At 36.3% G+C, this 23,718-nt stretch overlaps 1 protein-coding gene across 2 annotated transcripts; it reads right to left on the bottom strand.

The window, feature by feature from the left end:
• Positions 1-947: 947 nt before the first annotated feature.
• On the bottom strand, positions 948-23,567 carry LOC103982252 (pre-mRNA-processing protein 40A). Of its 2 annotated transcripts, none has more exons than XM_009399132.3 (29): positions 23,415-23,567; positions 20,749-20,823; positions 20,531-20,599; positions 20,114-20,440; positions 19,826-20,017; positions 19,616-19,692; positions 19,321-19,390; positions 14,769-14,821; positions 14,590-14,647; positions 14,124-14,503; positions 13,966-14,038; positions 11,371-11,469; positions 11,226-11,294; positions 11,018-11,095; positions 10,779-10,865; positions 10,668-10,702; positions 10,401-10,506; positions 6,757-6,837; positions 6,578-6,670; positions 6,464-6,517; positions 6,272-6,388; positions 6,077-6,175; positions 4,279-4,326; positions 4,111-4,203; positions 3,530-3,637; positions 3,388-3,452; positions 3,196-3,298; positions 1,472-1,774; positions 948-1,354 (listed from the first exon to the last, which is right to left on the bottom strand). In XM_009399132.3, exons 2-29 carry the CDS (start codon positions 20,779-20,781, stop codon positions 1,220-1,222), a joined length of 3,105 nt encoding a protein of 1,034 aa, XP_009397407.2. In that variant the 5' UTR covers positions 20,782-20,823; positions 23,415-23,567; the 3' UTR covers positions 948-1,219. The 2 variants fall into 2 exon arrangements, with proteins under 2 accessions (XP_009397407.2, XP_009397415.2); XM_009399140.3 differs by having other exon boundaries at positions 13,966-14,035.
• Positions 23,568-23,718: the final 151 nt, after the last annotated feature.

Below are 23,718 nucleotides of genomic sequence, written 5' to 3'. Positions count from 1 at the left end.
TACATACCGCCCGTACAATACCATTTCAGGTGGTATGTTAAACCAAGGTTTGAAAAGCTTCATGCCTAACTTTGGGACAAAATAACAATATAGCAAACAAAAGCAATATAAATCTCAAATAAAAAGTGATAAATATGAAAACAATATTCAAAGAATTATAAAACCTGAAAAAATGGAAATCAAAATTAATGTAGAACACTTCATTTTATAAAAAAATATTGAGGAACAAGTTTCTGAAATTGCAGCATCTCATTCAGATTGTTCTGTTGAAGCAAGGTCTTGCATACTCCTCTCAGACTTCAAAACTCAGATGCAAACTATTTATATGCATACACATGAATTCTGTTCTATTGGTGCTATTAGCACCTTATAACCCTCAAACCATGACCATCATGTGGAACATTAAGGTGATCCTACCATCGGTCAAACAGAGCAACATAATATGCTTATAGGATTGCATTAGTAGCCAACAATGATTGGTAAGGTCAGATACTGGTAACAAATATTATCTAAAGAAAAAAGAAAATAATTGATACACTTTCAATTTTAGGAAGATAGTTGTCCAAGTTATGGAGCTTGCAAAACCTTTTAACTTGCATCAACCCATGCACTTTTCTTTCAGTTATGACTGACTACATAACAGCAATAATGATCTTGAGAGAAACTTAAGCAGGCAACCATGTATGACATGTTTAATAAAAGTTCATGCATCTCACGATTTTGTCTGCGCAAAGTGCAAACCAAACAGGCACTAAGTGGCATGCATAAACATGGAGCAATTAAACATCCAATCCCTGAAATACTAGATAACCAACACAATAAAACAGAAAATGCACCTTTGTCTTTGCAACATTGTTGTTATTATCGTCAAACTTATCTTGATATGAACAAAAAAAGAACAATATGGCAAAACAACAATGAACAACTCATACATCTGAGCAGTGAAGTCAATACAAAGGCATCACTATACTTTCAGCAATTTCTGGAAATCATTTCAGTTTTGGCAAAAGGAGACACTTTTTAACAGGATAGAATAATGAAACTACAGAAATAGTTTTCATACAACATTAGACACTTAACAGCAGCAATGTATTAGCAAAATTTAGCTGTTGATAACATCTATCAACAAAAAGTTAAAAAAGCTACAACCTAAAAATTCCCAGTAAGAGAAAGGATAAGACCATGACAAATCACTAAAAGAGCAGAAAGTTAAAAGGAACTAACGGATTTCCCCATCTTCGCCAAGTTCTCCATCTTCAAGTTCTTCATAACCATCATTACTCCGAGATCCATCTCTATCTTTCTTATGCCTCTTGTGCCGATTTTCAGTATCAGAATCAGAAGCATAAGCATGCTGCAAAATCACCAGGTTTGGATTTCCACTGGTCTTATTAATTTTACTTTTGCAGCAAAAATTTTCAGAATAAATGAAAAAAGATAAATAAAAAAATAAATTATACTTTTCTGGTACCTTTCGGGATTTCTTTCGGTCACTACTATGTCTCCTGGACTTCTTAGACTCCTCTTTCTGATCCTTGTCAGAGCTTATATCATCTGCTTTGGTGTGATGATGTTTACGGTGTTTCCTTTCTTTGTCTTTGTCCCGTTTCTTATCCTTCGAATTATGGCTATCCATCACATCAATGATATCACTCTCTATTTCATCATTTCTAGCCCGATCCTTTCCTTTTTCTTTTTCACGTTCTCTCTCTTTTTCCTTTTTCTCTTTCTCCTTCCTTTTTTCTTTCTCTTCTCTTTCCTTCTCTTTTTTTGCCTGAAACGCAATATTTAGATGTGAGCAAACCCTTATTTCTGATGTCAATTGAAATAAGCATAGCACTTGCAAGTACAATTGAAAATAGCAAAATTGATGATTCATTTTTTTAGAACAAGTAAATCACCAATTTTTAAAGCATAAACATCTTAAACCCTGACCACTAACCATTGTTTCAACCATGGTTTTTAATTTCAATATGTACCGCCCAATATTGGCGGTACATACCGGTCTGAGTCTCTAAGCACATGGACCACCTGCCACCGAGTGGTACCAAATTTTTGGCCCCATATTGGGCGATACGGGGCTGAATCGGGTGGTAACGGTTGAAACTTTGACCGTTCATGACCTGTACCAAACGATACCAATCGATTTCGACCGTTACCAACCTATACCGGCGGTATCGATCAATTTCAACCGTTACCGACCTTTTAGCTATTTTAGGCATACTACTCGGTGCACCTTGATACGTACCATACCGAGCAAGGCTCGGTATGCCGATACGGACCGAAATTGCATACCTTGGTTTCAACATCCACGATTGACAAGTTATTAAATGGAGCTTCAATGATGAATGCAGATACAAAATTACAGAATAAGGATATGAAGGGCCTAGACCTACCTGGGTAAGATGTGTTGCTCAATCTATTTTGTTTTTTCTATTGGCCAATTAGAGTTATCATAAATAAAATATGTTGCCAGTTTCAAACTTTGCGAGGAAAGTCCTAAATCCTAATTAAAAATAAATGAAGTTTAATGACATCTTTGCCCTAATAATCTCCCATCAACAGTACATTAAACTTGAAATAGTAGCAAGGAGATATCAAACACTAAATTCCTAAGCAACTGCATGAAAAAAAATTTACTGCAGCAGCCCCTCATACAAAAAATCAATATCCATGAATAAAAGGCTCATTTTGATTAAGGTGCTAACTGCTTCAACAGGACATCCTGATGAGCACTTGCTTCGAACCATTGATAATATATATACATGTAAATCAACAACACATTCACATAGGCAAACAAAATATATATAGTAATCAATTTAACCAGGCATTAAAGTGCAGCTTCATAAAGATAACTATTGCGTTCTGTTATCACCCTCTATGAAAGTACTATAAAAAAAAGCATTTAAATTAGTGCATCACAAAATTTTAATTGGTTTTGCCAATATGAAATAACTGCCATCCAGTATCTACGAGTCTACCGGTAGGAGAATGAGAGGAACCGACCACCTACAGCAACTAAAACAAGTTAAGAACTACCATTCCACACAGGGATGAACTCAAAAACTACCAACTGAAATAAGCCTCTAGTACTTTTGCAACCAAAAAGTGACATCCATTAAGTAAAGAAGTCTCAAGTATAGTTTAGCGACAAAGTTTAACACAACAATCATGAACCCAAAAAATACTTATTACCTTTTCGTCTTCCCTCTTGCGTTCTTTCTCTTTCAATTTTTCTTGCAAGTGAGCAACATACCCGTCAAAAACCTCTCTTCCAAAATTGTCGTCACCAATTGACCTTATAACAAGTGGTACCAAATAGCTATGATAACAGAAACTCAACCATATTTGACATGAATAATAAAGAGACTTATCAGCACTGAATACCTATATTCCTGACTGTCTTCAAAAAGTGATCTGCATTGCTCCCAATTTGAAAATGCAGTTATTTCCTTCAAAAAAACAAGGAAGTCAAGATAAACTAGATCTCAAAAATCAAAAAACTGTTCAGAACATGGTGCGAGAGTACCTTGATCGAGTATAACAGATCAGAGAAATTATCTGCAAGACGTTGGCGCTTTTTAGCATCTTTATCCTCCTTTTCCCGAACTCTTTCCAGTAACTCATCAAATACCAGCTACAAAAATTTGAAAAGCATCAAATCAAGTCTTATACCATACGTAAGGCATCCAAAGTAGCTAAATAAGACACACCAAGGCTAACATCAATTTGACGCGAAGATAAAGCATAAAAAAGGGGGTTTGAGGTGAAATAGTGCTTTCTTGTAAGCACAGCATTGCAAGCAGCTGATGGTGCTGAGGAATTGGCGAATGGCAATAAAAGAATAGTGCTAATAGTCAATGTTAATCAATCTGGGACATAAGCAGAAGCGAAAAAACGCAATTCTGAAGGGACAAATGATAGAAACCAGATGAGAAACTTTTAGTAAAAGTAAAACCCATACTTTATTTTTCAAGAGTTCCAGCTATTATTCTTTCCTAAGGTGATCAAATGCTTGCTTGATAGGAACAAACACCTTGATTAATTAACTATCACTCACAAAAAACATGAAAACAAATAAATAACAAAAGCAGAAGATGAGAAAATTACCTTCAAGTTTATCTCAGATATTCCTCTCAAACTATCAATACCTGCAACAGCAGTCTTTAAGTCCTCAAATGTCCATGATGAAGCCAATGTAATCTGGAAGAAGATATTCATATCATCAGGAAACTCTTTTGAATCAAAGCATGAAGGAACAAAATAGTAACAGATTACTTTTCCGATCTTCATTGCATCTTTAATTTGAGCCTTGTCCTCGTGATACTGCAAAATAGAACAACATACAAAAATAGTCTCAAGATACACGTTCTTTTAGAAATTATAATGCTATGATCATTAGCATCAACAGAAAAAGGTCCTCCACTGGATATCAATCACAGCATTATTCCTGACATTAAAGTAAACGGTTGGCTAATAGGATAAAACAAGGATTCAAACATATTAGTTTGCTAACTGGAGCTAAGAAGTTTGCTAGCATAATCGAACCACACTTTCAATTTTTTTCTATGTTAATTTTTTATTCGTAATTTAATTTTAACCATGACATGTAACATAGGGCAAAGACAAAAATAATTGATTAGCCTTAGCAGTAAACGAAAATTGGACTGAGACAAACATTGAATGAGGTCTACCCAATACGAGATACAGCACATAATAGATTAATGTGAACATCAGCAGCTGTCCCACAAGGAGAGGTTTGCAGCTGACACCTACCCATTTCCTCTTCCATAGCAGAGCTATAAAAGGAAAAGGCAACAGGGCACCATGAACAATGAGATCAGAAGTACACAACAGACTGACTGAAAAGAAAAAAACGAATTATTCCATTTGGTACACATGTACTACGTATAAGAAAAGATCCAAATTACTTCGAAGCAATTTCTTGATTATTAAGCATTAATTTTGAATTCTTCCTATTTATGTAGAAACTATTTAAGTTAAACAAAAGATAAATAAGCTGAAGCTTGATGACTTGGGAGCCATGCCATGGTAAAAAGGTATATGCCCTTGTAACATTTTATGGCAACCCCTATTTTATACTGTTTTAGTAGCAGATACAAGTTCAGGTAGTGGTGCATCGATTCAATTAGTCGTAGTAACAATGAAACTAACCTAAAAGGCAAGATTAACTTTCGGTTCATTGTTTCTGTTAGTGATTACCGTGATCAGTAATCCTCTTTAAGATTTCCCAAAAGAAAATTGAACATTAGATCAAACAAATAATGGTATTAAGAGCAGTAATGCCACATGAAAGACAAAGAAATATGGATCCAGCAGAAACGACGAAAAACAAATAACACTACAAGAAAGAGGAGAGTTCAATTAATTCCCCTTCCAAACAATTTTGAAACAGTATAGACCTCATAAGATCTCTCTGTTTTAGCGTATTTAGTATTATTTTTGAAGTTATTACACCAAGGATTACTAGTGATGGAATTCAGAAATATTAGGCACAACCCTGTCTGAAAGTGGTAGTAATATTTTTTATCAACATTCTTTCCTTCTAACCATGTATTAAGAATTTAAGATAATAAATGCAAACAGATTTTCGGTGTCGCATGAAGCTTATTATCAATTACAACATAAGTTTCCACTTCGTCTTAAATGTATGATTACTGATATTACTTAGGTAGCTGAAACCAAATTCAGCCAAAGAACTATTTTGTCTCGAGCAGACAAGTTAAATTTTCTGTTGTTTATCCATTCCCAGACTATACTGTTTAACATATCATAACTTTTTGAAAAATACTATGGTTCAGGGTAAAAAAAGATACAAATGGTATATTTTGACTATCATTCATTTTGTACAATATTTTCTGACTAATTTGTCAAGCTCTACCATCAACAAGAAACAAGAACATGGCTTCGTTACGATAAAACATACCCATCATCCATCACATTTCTTATGTGCCTTCAAAGTTAAAACTAACTTTATCATGACAGTCCAAATATATCATTATTTAGAAAAGCATAGCCTCACAAAGAAGTTAACTGGAGGAGAAAAAAAAGAAACCTGCTTCTCAAGTTCCTCAGTAACATCTTCAAACAGATCTTTGGGTGTTGCACCTGATGTATTTGATGATATTGCCAAGTAAGGAGACAAATCTTTGACCTGCAAGGAGCAAATGAAATGTAAATCAAATGATGAGGATCGGCATATTAATGATGAAATCTCATATTGTGAGGGCAAAACACAATCACCAAGTACCTGTGTGAAATAATCACGCCAGTGAGTTTTAGCTGTAAGAACTCCAGCAGCAACATGTTCTTCCATCAACTTACGAAACTCATCACGGTTTTTGCGCTCTACACGTCGTAAATGTTCCTGTATGTTCATAAAACCAAGTGTAAATATAATGTAGAACACAAAAATTACAAATATACTAAGAATCTGATGCACCTTTTGCATCTTCCTCTGTTCCTCCTCCTCTCTCTCCAGATCACGAACATATTCCTGCAATACATAAAAGTGAGCAAAAGAGCTTCCCATCGCAAAGAATAAGTTGGAACTAACCTGAAAATTCTCCAATCGAACAATCTTTTCAAGTCGAGAACATCTTTCGTCACTCTCCAGACGATCTTGGACTTTTCTCCATTGACTGTTTGCCTAAACCAATAAAGAAGGAAAACAGAAATTAACATATCATTACAATATTATTTTTTCAAATATGAATGAGAAAATTAGAGTAATACCTTGACGAAGTCACAAGATTCAAGAAAAGCTCTATATTCCATAATGTTTCTTTTATGCGTCTCAGCAGCCTTTGCTCTCTCCTGCACCAAGATCGATATGACACCAAAGCAATTAATTCTATGTCCTGTTACTTTTACATAAGTTGTTCAAATTTGAAACATTGAGCTAGTAAGAATGACAAAGAAAAAACATGGCCATCAAAAGAGTCATGAGATCAATATTCTGATCTACTAAAGACAAGACCTAGTACTACAAGAAAACAGTTACAAATTTAGGATAAACCTATCTTATTGAGACCATGGTTGCAGTTTCGAGTGGCACAGTACGGTAAGGGTGGTACACAGCAATCTGACCAGCTGCAGAGACTCGGACAAGGTGATTTCAGCCAGTTCAGGTCCGGTACAGGTGTACCGGTCAAAATCTGATGTGTAACAAGCAATCCGACCATTCAGATTTGGGCCACATCATCCAATCTAACCATTGAGGGCTGATTGGGCTGTGTTTAAACCAAGGTTCTGAATACCATACCATACCGGTGTACCAATTAGTCGTCAATACGATAAGTACCGAGTTGTACCAAGCATACCGACATATGGTACACTAAGGTGTATCGATGTACCGCCCATACCGGTCCTCTATCGGCCTGATATGTACCGCCCATACCGAGCAGTACGGTACGGTATTGCAAGGTTTAAACACCCCCTCACTCATTTCTCCGCTCTCACTATCGATTATTCTCTTTCTCAAACACATTCCTAACCAAATCTCTTTATTTCATGGGTAAAAGGCTTAGCTCTTCTCTAATTGCAAACAATTAAGGAATATTGGCAATTGAGAAGGGTTAAATCTCAAAATCCAATTGTAATCGTCTTTAAATCAAGGTAATCTGACACCTAATCTGTGTGCTAAGTTCATGTAATTAGGGCTAATATCTTTTTTCTTCCATTTAGACCCAGGCATAACTTAGGGCTAATTATAGCATGCTTATTCATGCTTATCCTTGTAGCTTAGATTTCCTATAGATTTATAGATTAGATTTACTTTTTTCTTATTTAATTTGATTTTATAAACCAAGAAAATAGGACAAAAAATCTTGAAACATACCGTTGTAGTGTAGCATGTGTCAGTACGAGGATACCGGCACTTGCCAAAGTGTTGACTCAAACCTGTGGCCATGTATTAATGGGATGCACCGTGACCAGAAGCAGCCACACCACAGCACATGCAAATCAATTACAGCATGCTGTAACAGTAACATTTTTTACCACAACAACCACAAATGTAATCAACTCTGTATCTAATAAATTGTCATGCCCAGAGGGAATAAGATTATCAGTTAAAACACAAGGCATCAACATGCCTAACAAAAACAGGGTTTCAATCAAAAAAAAGCCAGCAGCTTAATGGAAAGAAAAAAAATCCTTTTTTAAGTGAAAAGATGACCTATAAACAAATGACTAACCATCACAATCAAGTAGAATCACTTATTAAAAAAAGTCTATCTTCAATAACATTGCTGGCATACTTCAATCAAAGCAACAAGAGAAGAAAAGATGTGTGATATCAGCAAAACCATTGATTCTCAGCTAACAAAGCATTTTGCAAAGGAATACAATTTCCGCAATGCATTACACCCTAGTGAAAGATATAGGAGACAGAGATGACATATGTGCACAATCTAAATGATAGCATGAGATAGAAATCAGTAACTCAATTTAAAAAGGAGCTATACACCTGACCAATCGGCAAGATCCGCTCAAGCAATAGTTTAGAAAAAATAATAGCAATGATTTTATATAAGTATATAAAGTTGTACTATTTTCCTCATGCACTAGGTTTGTCTCTTTTTTATATCTAGTTGCACTATTATAAAAATATTTTATTGTTCATATGTGTACAATGAGCTTTTTGGATTGTGGAACACAAACAAGTGGTTCTCAGCAACAAATTGAAGATAAAAAGAAAAATGCAACTTCCATTTGAAAGAAAAGTGCTTGCACCTTGTAACCTGCAATAAACAGTCACCAATATCAACCATAGAATCAATACCAAAAGTATGGAGATCGCAACTAGGCACTATAAGGTATCAAAGATTGCCAGCAAACCAAGGCTGTCAACCTCACTTTCCTACCTACAACCTAGGATCCTTAAGGGGTTGCAAACTCGGATCATAGAAATGGATTGTAGGATCATAAGATCCTACAAATTATAAAAACAAATAAGAATAAATAATTTAAGATAAATACATTTAAAAAATTATATATAATTTTCTTGTTACAAAGTAAAAAAAACTACTGTCCTACACCAGTTTAATAGTCCTACTGTCCTAACAGTCCTACTGTCCTAAACTGTCTAGTAAAGTAAATAAAAAAACACCTACTATCCTACTGTCTTCCTGATCAAGTGAGTGAATATGCAGGAGGTGTCAAATAGACAAGATATTAGTATACTGGAGCAAAAACAGTATGTACTCAATCTATGTTGTACAATGTAAACCCAAGATTTGAATTTACAAGTAAAAGAAAAGCAGGAAGGAAAAGGAGAGAAAAGAGAGGAGATGGGAGGATAGGGGGAGAAGAGAGAAGGAGAAAAAGAAAATATAGGAGACAGGAAGAGAGATTAGGAGAGGGGAGGAGAGCAGAAGAGATGGAAGAAGATGGGAGGAGAAGAAAGAAAAGAAGACAAGAAGAGAGGGTCGGAGAAGGGAGGAGAGAAGAGATGGGAGAAAAAGAGAGTAGAAGAAAGGAGAGGAAAGGAGAGGAGATGGGAAGAGAGGTAGGAGAGAGGAGGAGAAACAGTACCTACGGCGATCAGCGAATGTTGAACAGCCAGCAAGATTGGCAGGTCACAGCACCCTTTCATCATGCGTGGCAGCAACGGTTAGGGCTCATCACCACATACCTCCTGCAGGTTGCAGGAGAGAAGTGGAGACCAGCAACATTGAACGGCCACCGGCGAGGTTGGCAGCACCCTCTCATCATGAGCAACAGCAATTATTAGGGTGATTAGGGCCCGTTACACATTGCTTCATCTTCGAGGTGAGTTTTTTCTTCTTTTTTTTTCTTTTATATACAGCCAACTGAATTGACTTGGTAAACTCCATCGACTCGAACACCGAGTCGACTCACAAGTCAGGCTGATTCCACCTTTTTTTTATATTATAGCATTTGGCTCAACTCATCAATCTTGATCTGGGCCATAAGATTGCTCGACCCTAAGGCCCAGGCCCAGATCACGAGTTGAACAACCTTGCTCCATATTAATTGGACTAAATGCAATCACATTAGTTATATTGTTCTATATGAGATACAATGATGCAGAATGGGACCAGGAGCTATTAAGTTGTCAAAGATAGGACTCCAAGTACTTGAACTAAATGCAAACACATTGGTTATATTGGTCTCCACCATGGTGAAACTGATACCTGATCGATTTTGATGATTATATTTGTAAACCAACATTAAACTTCCTTAAAAGGTAAGAAAAAAATCAGCAGCTCGAGCAGAATAAAAGCATGAAGGATCCAAAAATAGGCTTGACATGGCAGATTTACTCAACATAGAGTAAGAAGAGAATTAAATAGATCTCTTAAAAAAATCACTAGTTGGTAAACATAAGAATACACATTTTTTAGAATTCCAACCTTCTTCTGGAGCTCCGCTATATAGCCCTCGAAAAGATCCTCACGCTCTCTTGACCGCTCGACTGCAGTAAATCGTTCATCATCTTCAAACATGGTTATCGCTTTACTGCATAGATAGAATTGAAATTGTGTTTAATTAACAAAAAAATACTCAAAAACATAACAGAAGTTTTACAAGAGCAAGAAAACAAGAGTCCTAATACAAAAACCCTTTAACCTAAGAACTATTTAATTCCACTAATACAACATGAACAGTCAAGAGCAAACCTCCATCTAGTCATTGATGAAAGTTCCTTGCATTCCTGCACAAGACCAATAGAAATCATATCATAAGAAGCAAGTGGATTACCAACCTTATATTAGAAGAATTGAACTTACTTCTAGCATTCTAGTGAAGTCTTCTTTTGCTTTCTTCTGCTTGATGCGCCTCTCCTCAGCCTCCTGTTTTTTCCTTTGGCCCAGGTACTGTAATAAGAGTAAAAAATTTGATGAACAATCAAATCAATAACATAGGTGATTTCAATAGGTACTTGGGAACTAAATGGCCCAATTGTCATAGCATTTAGAAACGTGCTTATAATGTGAATTTTATATCTGAAGTTAACTCATAAGCTGACCTCATTAAATGCTTGTTTCCTTTCTCCAAGTGTTTTCAAAGCACCATATCTTTTATCATTGATGATAACCCTCATTGCCTAGGAAGTTTCAATAAGAAATCATACATATATACAACTATCGAAAAAAAACATTAACCACGTGCAAATAATCAGACTAATTGGCTAATGCCTATGCCATTCCAAATAAAAAGGAGATGAAATTGCACACCTGTTCCCAAGTCCAATCAGACTCCACATTAGCAGATTCCAGTAAAGCCCTGAAAGCATTTTTTGCCTCCTAAAGAGAAGTATTAGTTACAAGCTTACACACATAAAAGAAGATGTCAACTAACATGTGAAACATATTATATTACCAGCTTGTTAGCATAAACGAACTGTCCTTCATCAACCATTTTATCTTCTAATTGAGTGAAATTAGTTTTCTCAACAACCGGAATGGTCCTTTTAGCTTCCTGGAGCATTAATGAAGATATATAACAGTTTATCCAATTAAAGAAAAATGCTTAGATGAAAAAGGCATAAGCAAAGTAACTTTAAGGAAGCCAAAGAGCCATCAAACTACAAATTTGGAATTAACAAGGGAAGATTAGGATCATCCAATAGATAAAGATCATGACTAGCTTCAAAGTAATAAAGTACCATGAATGAATATGTACAAAAAGCAAGACAAACTAACAAAAGTTCACTTCAATAGTATGATTGAGACACAACCTTTGTAATAATTACATCCTACATCCTGTGGTAAACATCTATTAACCAACAGAGCACTTTCCCAAATTGCCTCTTTTGATCATTTATATATTTCCTTTCAAGCATAATGACAAAATTGCCCTCATTTTAATAATTATAAATAGGCAATCAAATACAGAGTGACTCTTCCTCCATGTTCATCTCTCCTGCACTCTTCATCCTCCTCTGCCCTCACACTTAAGCATAAAATGTGTTCCACTTTTTGGTGAGTGGCAAATCTTTGTTTTTATCTTCTTGCCTTCACATTTTATGTCAAAAATGAAAAGTGTTTTCTCAAATTAACTCGAGGTAATTTTTATCAGTTCATCACTTGGTTTATATTCCATATTTTCATCTTTAAGCATCAAGTTCATACTGGTTGATGCAAGCATAATCAACAAACTAACTTTCATGTAAGTAAGCAAAAACCCAAAAAAGAGAGTTAAGAGCACAACCACCAAGTGAAGACCCACAGTTAACATTGGGCAAGAGCAAAGGATATCCAACAATCACACAACAAACAAGGCAATCAAATCGAGCATTTCAGAGTATGGGCAGCTTATATTGCTTAAGCAGATAACTAGCCTATCAAAAGTTTTTATTTCTGCTAGTACGAGGTATGTTATTCAAAGCTTTAGGTTTTAGCTGACATAAAAAATCTCATGCCAAAGTCTGTCAAACCATGCAGTGCCTAGACCGGCTATTTTATACAACAAGTAGGCCATGTTTTTGACCATCTGTTGCAAGCTCAAAAAGTGCACCAAACATTCCGACAGCTTCTGTGCCACCAATTAAATTAGGTACCAGTAACATGTCAGCACACAACCAATCCCTACTAAATACCAACACAAACCCTATTACAGAGCAAACAAGAGGCATACCATCCAGCAGAAACCTAAAGTGGCAATTGGCCAAAAGGACATAAAAGTTCTAGCACCAACCTAACATAAGCATCTTGTTTTTTTTCCATACCCTGTATCTAATTTGAAAGATCAAATGCAATAGTAAACATCATAAGTAACAAGCCGGGCAAGGCTTTTATATCACTGTACTTACAGAACATAAGCAATAATCATGTTTATGCAATATGCTATCTAGATCTTGAATATAAAATGAGATGTGCTACTATTAAGACAATTTTCAGTGGATAGATTTATGTATAAAACAATGACAAAGAAAAACAGACTCAACAATGAATATCGAGAGCATCAACCACACATTTCTCCTCTACAAAAATCATCACATATAGTTGATCACACCAAATTACAGCTTTACCAAGTTCTTAAGACTCGTACATATAATACCTCAAATATTTTCTTCAAGTTTGCAAAGCACAGAAGTCCAACAACACATCTTGAAACATACAGATAGACATGGTAAAAATTTATTATCGTTCAAAGCCTAATCTAATCAAGCATCACTAGTTATCCCAAATAGATACAATCTTCTGAAAAAAATTAAGCTTCAATCATTTAAAATACTACATTCTGAAATTAAAATGAAATAGCAAATGATTTCTTTGCTCTTTAAATTAGTGATTTCAAAATGCGCTCGAGCGCTCGCCAAGGCGATCGAGCGAGGCGAGGCGAGGCCCGCGCACCTCGTTTAATGTCCAGGCAACGCGCTTCAAAGAGGCACCGCCTGGGTGCTTGCCCGAGCCCAGGCGCGAGTGCTTCAAGCGAGTGCCCGATTTAAACCAAGCAACCAAACCAGGTTTTTAGGTTTGGTTCAGTCGCATCTGCGTCAGCCTCCCCCTCACGACTTCCCCCAACCCTACTCGTGATTCCGCCGTCGACATTTCCTCTGTTGTCGCTGCTCTTCGCTACCGCCCACTGTCACTGCTCTCATACAGCAACCTCTTGTTCGCGTCTCAGTTCTTACCGTGACTCAGCATCCCACCTCAGTCTCCTTCTCACACTTACTCTTCTCTACTGCTACTAATAGTAGAGAATATGTTTAAAATATTAAAATATTTTTATATTTTAATTATTTTTAATATTTAAAATATTAAAATATATCTTTATTTTAATATTTTAGAGCCTCTCGCATCACTCGGGTGAGTGCCTAAAGCCTCATGCGTTTTTGGACCTTGACGCCTAGCGTTTTTTAAATTATTGCTCCAAAATTAGCATATAAATCCACATAAGTGCATGTTATTACTACAATAAGAAATGAACACTATCTGCGATAAGTTTAGTAAAGCTACTAACTTGACATACCTCAAGATCCTGAGCAGAAATTTCATCAGGCACACTTGCAGAATTTGTAAGGGATGAACTGTCTTGATTACTGCTGAAAAGAGTCAGTTTAGAAGTCAAGATTTCGCTACAACACTTAAGAAAGGCAATAAAAACACCAAAGCAACCCAGATCCATACTTAATTGCAGCGGTTGGAGCATCCACAGAAAGAGAAGGAAATTCACAACTCGCAGAAGCAGGAGTGATTACTGGAGTTAAAGGTGCATGATGATTTGACACACCAACTGTGTTTTCTGCTCCTACAGAAGAACTAGAATTGATGCCAGCAGATGTTACAACAGCAATGGATGATGGTGCCACAGAGGTCGCCGGGGGTTGGGTACCAGAATCAACTGGCAACTGCATGGCGTTAGATACTGCTGCTGGTCCATTAAGAGCCAAAGCACTTGCAGAAGGTGTCTCAACAGAAGGAACACTTGAAGCAACTGATACAACAGTGGTCCCTGTTTCTTTTGGTGCTGGCTGAGTTGCAGCCTTCTCTGCTTGTTCTCGAGCTAGCTAAAATCAGCACAAACAGAATTCTGAGGGCCAAACTGACGCAGGATGGAAAGAGAATGTTAGAAACAACAAAAGCAAGATCAAACCTTGAGCTCGTCAGGCATTGTCCATTTGGATTGCTTTGTGACTTTGTTATAGTAGTATCTGAAACATATAAAGATCAAAATATATCACAGTTCATCATGGCAATATATAGTGCTGCTCAAGAAAATAACAGCATAAGCAGAATATCATCATAAACTAAAAGAATGACACAGTGACATACTTTCGACCATCTGCAGCAGTGAATTCCTTCCAGTCAGTTGATGCATCTGCCCTCTGCCATAGATGAAAATGTTAAAAAAACTTCAAATGATTAGTGCAAAACTTCGAATATGCAAAAGACCAAGCAAAAAAGACCAGTCAAAAGAAGAAATATGCATGCATTCACATAAACTATAACCAGTCAGAAAAAATGTGTGCATTTATAACCTGAACAATTTTGTATGAAGGGCATTAGTATAAGATATGTCATAATCATGCAGAAAATTAAAGGAATAAAATGTCTTGGGTCTCTATGAATACTGCATGATCAGATGACAAACCATCTAAAGAAATATACAAAACTTAACATACAGATCAAGCAGAATAGGATAAAATAAAGACAGAAGGAAGAGAATTTATTCACAGAATGAAGAAACAATTCATTTTCTTATGTTGTATCTGATGAACTCAAAGATTTGTGCAATACAAAATGGAGGGAAATTAAGAGATGCAAGGAAGCTAGGGCAATATTTGATATATAACACAAAATAAAAAACAACATATACAAAAGAAATACAAATTCCAAAGTGACAGTAGATCTTTTCAAGCAAACATTGGAATTACTGCAAAGGGGAAACCAGTTTTTAAGTTCAAAAACCATTGATAGATGTGCCAGTGAAAAAATAAATACCAAGATCAAAACTAAGAAAAGAAAAAAATGGCATGCCAGTAATAATTGTAAAAGTTCAACAAAAAAAAAAAAAAGCAACATCGAAAACTACAACAAAGAAGGCTTTAAAGCATGGATAACATATCCCTGGAACATGGTCCAAACAAGTGGCTGATAGACCAAACATGACCACTTGTAAGAAAATCTCAAGTTGAGATTAGTCTGGAATGTAAAAGAAGAATAGCATAATCATGAGAAACTGGACAAAAATAAGAAACTAAAAAGCATGGGCACAACTAGAAACGAAGATATAAAGCAAAATCCCTGAACTCAACTTGAAAGACAAAGTCCCTGATTTAGTATGCTTATGCCAGTGGTTAGAGTTTAAATAATTTATCAAAACATAACATGTTTTCTAGCTTGCTTATGAAAGTCCTTTGCTATGAAATTTAAGGTTATTGAACTTATGCCTAATTTATGTGAAAATTTTCACATTCTAATGCTAAGTACAAAGTGTTTGCCACAGAGATAAAATGAGGGTTGTTGCTTTCTACAAGAAGATGCATGACCAAGCTGGTACATGCTCATGGCACGCACTGTACCCATGCATGAGAAAAGGCCCCGATGATAGGAAGTGCCTGTCAAAGTGAGCCGATGTGTCGTGCATATTACAACACGCTACAGCATGGCACATCGGCAATCTTTATTCAGAATGCTAACTTGGTGTGAACTTCCAACCTATAGTTAGAACTAGAGCAGACAGACAAATAAGTGTAATATTCAGAAAGTCAGGAACTCTCTGTTGTACTTGCAATGGAAATTAATACATCATGGAGTTGGTATGTTACTTTCACAAGTTTGAATCTGATATTCGGTGAATGGTATTGCTTAGTATCATTATCAACAGTTTTATAAAGAGACTAAATCACATGGCAACAGTTAGTCCATATGCATCTCGAAGCAAGCACCTTCATTTAGCTCCTTAAAATGGTTTTCTGGAGCAAGCAAAGCTTGAACCAAATTATCATTCAAGAATTTCAAGGCTGCTCCGGAGTATATAAGAACATTGATAGATGTGCTATATGCCCAGCTAGCACAAAGTGTCATAATAATATGGAAGTCTGCAAATATGTACTGAATTGTATAATGCATCTATGAACTCAATGCTGTGATTAAAAAATGACCAAAATTTGATGAAGCTAGCAGAAATATGCAGCCCCATGTATCACATGCATCAAGATGTTGGAGTCCATGTCTGTTTGTCAAGATGGTCCACGTGTCCTGATGTCCTAGCTGAGTCAGCATTGTTAAATATCAATGTGGAAAGATATGGCTCCATAGGCATGATGCATAAGCATATCATGCTAGTTTCAACATGGTACACACCCAAGCATAAAATATCAAGATCTCCAATCATGTGCCCATAAGCATGTATTGGCACCAAGCCTTGCATGCACATGTTGAGTCACATGTATGGCATAAAAAAGGGCTTCCACCTGCTAATGCAGGATCTAGGGAGGTCCAATCACATGTATGCCAAGTATACATAAAATTGATGGATGCCAATTAGATTATCTGCCACAAAGAACCTTTCGCAGATACATGTGTATGCCTGAAAATCTTTTTCCTAGCCAATAGCTACCAGAAGAGCAAAGAAGAATATGATAGTTGAACCTACAAAGTTTTGTACAACTTCACAAGTTAAGTAATTAATGGGACAAGGCCAGCTTCATGATCATAAACAGAAATAAGAGCTCACAATAGAAAAGAATAAGGTTCCAATCAAAATAAAGAAATAACTAATCAGATTTCAGAACAAACCTTGTAAATATTAACTGCTAACAGAAATAAGACAAATCATGATAGATAAAAAAGAAAACTCAAACTAAGCTACCAATTGATCGGACATCAAAATAAACATTCCAAATATTAACCACGAAATAATTCTAACAAAAGATATTAAAACAAGAGCTTTGAGTTAAATATTGTCAACAAACCAAACAGACAAGCACATGAATCTTCTCATTAACCAATGGCGTCTAGGGAGGTATGTAAACATAAGTTGCTGGCGAGTTGAGAACTACTAATTACAACTTCTGAAAAAATATTGTATAATGAGCATAATAAAATCTCTCCAATAGAAAAAAAAAAAAAACTTCCTGGACAACGCAGCCAGGTAACACAGAGCACACCTAGACAGTAATTGCATAACCACACATCTGAGTAACAACGAAACATTTTACCAAAGAGTACAAGAATTATAAAAAACATTTCAGTGAAAAGTCATATAATGCTTTACTACTGTTAGACATCAGACATTGTGATCTCAAGAAATAAAGACAAACAGTATGATTATGATAGAATGTCCAACAGCACTACTAAAGATAGCATCAGCGAATGATTCTCATGTAAACTCACCGAAAAGATTCTAGTTGGTTACAGTACATTCTACAATTTCCACAAATGTGGGATGACAGATAGTCTAAGAAGCACATTGCAAGAAAAACATTCCCCCAATAAACCATACCTCCTGAGTGAGAAATTAAATCATGTACCTGTGAACAAACTTAAAACTAATTAAGTCATATAAATCAGCATTAGCATACTAGATTTTCAATGATCAAATACACCAAGGCATGCATGAAGTTATGATCTGATGGAAGGAAATTAATTCTCTCTTGATGAAATAGGAAGAAAATAAGGTGTTGTCCTTCACACAGTAAAACGGAAGATAATTAGTTCACATATAGTCATATACCACGGGAAAGAAGATATTTCAGCATCTTGTGTTTGATATACTGTAATTTCAAAAATCCAACTCAACAAAAGAGAATTTTAACAGTAAGCGAACGTTCAAAGTTTGCAGCTGATCAGAGAGAACTTGGCAGTTAGGTTGAACATTGTTTACAACTTTACATTAACTTAAAAACTCGTGCATCATAGCAAGTATATTTTGGTACTATCAAGATTCAATACAGAAGTTTCAACATACCATTGAGAAGAGGACTAATTAAAAACAGATCAACTATCAGAATTTGTAGTATAAAATTCTGAAAAAAACTAGCAATTATCACAGTGACAGTTGTTGGCATCTTGCTCAGGAAATACCACCCACCAAATGATCCCCAGTTGGTAGTAATAAATATTATACACTGAATTGTGAAATAAGTAAAACATACTGGCTTGAATATTATATACAATATATGATTTAAAATAACAAACAGACATTTAGTACGCATATACACAAATGACCTCAAAGAACCCTAATGATGATTTGATAATTTGATCTGTCCAAAAGTTACATCATCTCAGCACATAAGCAGAAGCATGTACTAACATATCAGAGACCATAATGTAACTGCAAAACTCCGCCCAACTTCTACAGCACAAGAAGCATCTAATGCAGTCCTCAGATCAATAGTCAAGATTGTATCAAGATGAACTATTTAGCCCCAAACTATCAGATTCTGCACTAGCTAAAAATAAAAGAGAACAGCCAAAATCTCATGTCAACATATCAAGAGTGGCCAAGGAAATGCATCAGGCCTTGCTAGTTCTTGTGTACTAGATATTAGACCTACCACAAGCATTACAAGGAAAAGAAGCCCCTTAATGAAATAAAAATAAATAGCAAAATTGCCTGCCTTGAGTAAAGTGAAACCTCGCCTTTATAATGACCATATAGAGCAGTTGTTTTTTGCTCCAGACGTGCCAAAAGACATCTACAAACCAGTAGAACATGCAAAGAAACAGATGATACAAATAAAAATTCCTTTTATCGACACAGTAGCTACAACAGTCACGATTTATGAAAGGTACAATAATGAGATTCAGTCACTGGCATGATCAACTCAAGGTTTTATTGCAAGTAATATGGAAATACTTGTTTACAAAAATGACTCACCTCAGTAGGTGTCATTAACTCAAGTGGCTTCTCCCAGACAGATTGCCTGGTCTTCTTATTATAATAATACCTGAAGAACCATCATAAGAATTAGAACCAAAAAATGAATAATGTATCAAGACTATACAAACGAAGTAAGAATCACATGGATTAATAAGTAATGAAGTAAACACTACAAGCATAGTTCTCCAGTGTTGAATTAAACAATTTTAATTTAACAGCAGTAAATGTACAGAAAAAAGTTTCTCGACCAAGAGAAGACAGCAAGCAAGTAGCATAATTATCCAGCACAGACCTTTTACCATCTGCAGATGTGTGTTCTTGCCAATCAGAAGACATCTGTTCAGTAGAGCTAGGCTGGACAGTTTGTGCCTACGTTTTTTAGAGAAGAAAAAAGGAGGCTAAGGCAGAGAGCTACACAATTAACATTTATTGGACTAAAAATGTAATTTTTTCCTACAGAGAAGATGAAGAGTGGGGAGCAAAAAGTGGGGGAGATTCTCACTGGAGCCATCACAGCAGCAGCTGCAGGTAGCTGTGCAGTTTGGATCAAAGGGGTAACAAGAGGCATGCTTTGAGTTCCAGGCATAGACCAGGGTTGTGCTACTAAAGGGGCAGGAGTCTGCATCATTGATGCTGGTTGAAACTGGGATGGAGCATTTATACTATTTGGTGCCTGACCATAAGATGTCATGAACTGCAATAGTCCAATATCAGAATATCAAACAACAGACAACAGAAACCAAACCAAAATTGAAGATAAAAACTTTTGTTCATAGCTTGAAGAAATTACCGTATAAGATGAAGAAAGAGGCATTCCTAAACTGGGAAAATTAGGCACATTGCTTGTCACCTGAGCATTCTGTTGAGGTGGCAATGACCCAGATATAATAGGTCTACTTGCTTGAACATACGCCAATGGAATTGCTTGTGATGATGGCAGCACTTGACCTGGTTGGCCTGATATTGGAGGCAAATGCTGTGATTGAGGAAAATGGGGCATTTGTGTTTGACCAGTAGGCATGGCAACATTTGGTCCAGGCATTCCTTGTGCAACAGGCCGGAATGGCTGACAGGCTGCTGGGACAAACTGATGCGTTGGTGGAACCAATGTTCGAAACTGAAATATCCATAATTACATGATTTTAAGAAATAATAAAGGAATTCAAATAAAGCAAGAAAACCAAACGCAAGCAAGAAGCAAGGTTACCTGCATAGGCATAGGGGGGACAAAATTTTGAGGTGGGCCAGCAGGCCCCACTACTGCAGGCCTAAAAGGCTTTGGAATGGAATAAAAATATTAATTTTCACGGCACGCAAACAATAACAAAATGAAAAAAAAATAACTCAAACTGATGGTAAATCACACAACAAGTACCAGGCAGGTGAAAGAGGAAATGGAGAGAGCATTTTAGGGTGACATGCTACCTGTGTCCCAGAGGACTGTGGATTGCTGGCCATTCTCCACAGTAATTTGGGTGGAAATAGACAACGAAATAACAGCTGTAAACCAAAATGAACAGTGACGATGAATTTCCAAGTTGGATCAAATAGAAAAGATTAAAAAAAACAGAAAAAAATCCTACTAAAACAACTATACTGCATAACAAAATTGCTAATTTCTCATATCAACACACTTAAAAGGGCAGCCAGTGTGCAAGGCTCTCGCAATCTGGGGTTTGGGACTGTATGCAACTAAACCCTTGCAAGGAAAAGTAGCTTCCATGTCTCAAACATTTGTCAACTCAGTTGCAAAGGAGTAACCATACCGTGGCACCAAAGTATTCCCTCTTAAATAAACACACTACATCACACAATAGACAAAAAGAACCAGAAAGTATATCATCGATTATTACCATAAGAAACAAATTTAGAATAACTTAAATATCACATTAAATTGACTTATGTATGACATGTATCTGCTAAAATTTCATGATGTCAATTTGAATATACACCAATCAAAGATCAGCCACTAAAAGTAAAGTAGAGCCAACGAAGTTTCAGAAATCAAAAGGCCAATGAAAGACTCAATAGACAATCAAACCACTTTGAGTCATCATTCAGATGCTACAGATGTCATCCTAAAGGTTAGTCCGTAGAAACATTAATCAAATAAGATCCCCCGATGCAAAATGAACATATGAACAGAAAGCAATCAAGTTCACTTCCTCACCCATCTGCAGGAGATATCATCTCTAATGAGATGGATAATAAAGGGTCCATATTCGGTGGTCCAAGAAGCTTAACTTGTTGACTTGTCTTCGAGCAAATTGTAGCTGATTTATGACAGACAGGTTCATGTTAAGATTTATGTTATTCTCCAGTTCAGCTTCATGTTAAAGAGAGCTAAATTTTTAGTCGCTTGAACAGCAGCCCCCTTCTTTGTCATTTCTTCATCTTTACTCCATAAAAACCAAAAGAACTTTTCTCAGTAAATAAAATTATATGTTGGAAATTGAAGTGTACAAAGGGATGCTTATTTGCTTTAACATTCTTGGTCCCTGGTTTTCCTTGAAAAGCAAAAAAATTGATAAACCCTGTCTACTCATTGTTAATTGGACATTTATATATCTACTGAATTCAACTAGTTCAAGTATTAAAAAATTGGCTACACTGCAGAACCTATTGTCCAAAGAAGTACCAACACAACATAGAGAAGTATAACCATGATTCACACACACCAATTTTAAATGAATGATCCCGGACAATCTCAGTTAAAAATGACTTGGTCCAGCATATCTGGTACCATGACAACACATCATTAGCAAAATCTAGCACAGAAGGCATTAATCCTCGATTTACCAAAACCCATACCACTTATTTATATTCTCAAATAGTGCCATTATAAATGTAATTATACTGCAATTTGATAATTAGCAGCACACTCTTCTACTCAGTACTTTTTTTTTTCCTCTTCCTGCAATGAAATATGTAACTAAAAAAACCTAAATTAGTTATTCTAATGTTCATTATGCATTTAACTTCTTTTGTTAAAGATGTGTGCTTCTAAATCTTTGTACAAAAGTGAATGCCAACATAAGAGCACAAAGTATAGCTCTTGGAAATATCACAAACACCTAAGCATGGCAATCATAACGTTAGAGAATTTATGTAGCAAAGTCACTGAAACCAAACTGGCAGTAAATATGGACAAGACTAAGATCATCAGGACACCAGTGAATTTACTGATGGGTCACTAAGGAGAATTTTTCTTTAGACCTTTATGGACTAACCAGTTCTAGACATTGCTAAAGAAACCAATCAAATTAGCTGGTTTATCATGATTCAAGGGTAATCCAATCCTAAGTTCTTAGAGCAAAGTTGGATTAGAAAATTGGTTCCTGTTTTTCTCAGGTTGAATCACCCAATCTGATTATGATAACATGTTGAACGATGATCAAAATACAAATTCAAGTAACTAACCACTGTCTTCCCTGTAAATTGAGCACTAGTATACAATGTGTTCTTGAATCTTGAAATTCGTCAAGACACTAAGAACTAAAAACAAAATGTATCTGCCACACATTCATTGACACAGAAAATAATAATAAAAAATCTGTCTTAAAATGGTTACGAAAACAGAATTCAACAACATTGCCCTAATTTTATCACGCATGAGCAAACCGGCGTTTGCTTCCAGGAATTTTGATCTTTTTTACTTGCAGATCATATAAACAAAACGGAAGAAAAAGAGAAATGCAAATCAACTGAGAAAAGGGGCGAGAAAAAAAAGGCTTTTTACGCTCCATGGCAGCCCCATGATTTGAAGGATCAACGTTTAAGAGACAGGACAAAACCTAAAATTGACTGCTAAGGGCTAAAAAGACGAAAGAAGAAAGAACGTGGGAAAAGAAATTAAGAAAGCGAAAAAGGTCTTGATATCGAAAACAGAGGCACCGCCTCTCGCCTCGGTGATTTGGTAATTGAAAAGGTGGTCGAGAGGGAGGGAGCAAGGAGCGGTCGAGGAAATGAGAGCGAGCAGGTTCCAATTAAATCTCCTTTCAAGAAATCGTCGTAGAAGACTCCGCAAGACGTTGCGAGGTTCTCGAGAAAACAACGATTAGACGGGGAAAGGTGAGGGATCGAGAAAATACCTGATGCTGTCGAATCGAAGGAGCAACAGCGGTGGAGATCGAGCGCTTCTCGTGGTGTTCTCCCTTCCTCTCGTCCGCAGCGGAGACGAACGACGACGAAGAAGAAAGGAGGAGGTTCGAGGGCTTAGGTTTGAACAGCAGGGGCAAAGAGCGAGGATTCTACAAGTGGCCCGGCTCTGAGCGCCGTCCGATCATAATCCAACGGGCCAACTGTCGCGTTGGTCGACCCGATATAAACACCCATCAAAAATTAGTGGCTTTGTGTCAGATGGTGGCAAAAATCTGATTTTTTTTTTTGCATTTA

The sequence above is a fragment of the Musa acuminata genome, chromosome BXJ1-1 (assembly GCF_036884655.1).
Source record: "Musa acuminata AAA Group cultivar baxijiao chromosome BXJ1-1, Cavendish_Baxijiao_AAA, whole genome shotgun sequence".
Taxonomy (NCBI): Eukaryota; Viridiplantae; Streptophyta; class Magnoliopsida; order Zingiberales; family Musaceae; genus Musa; species Musa acuminata.
Note: the sequence above shows the minus strand (reverse complement) of the source record. Positions and strands in the feature narration are given on the sequence as shown.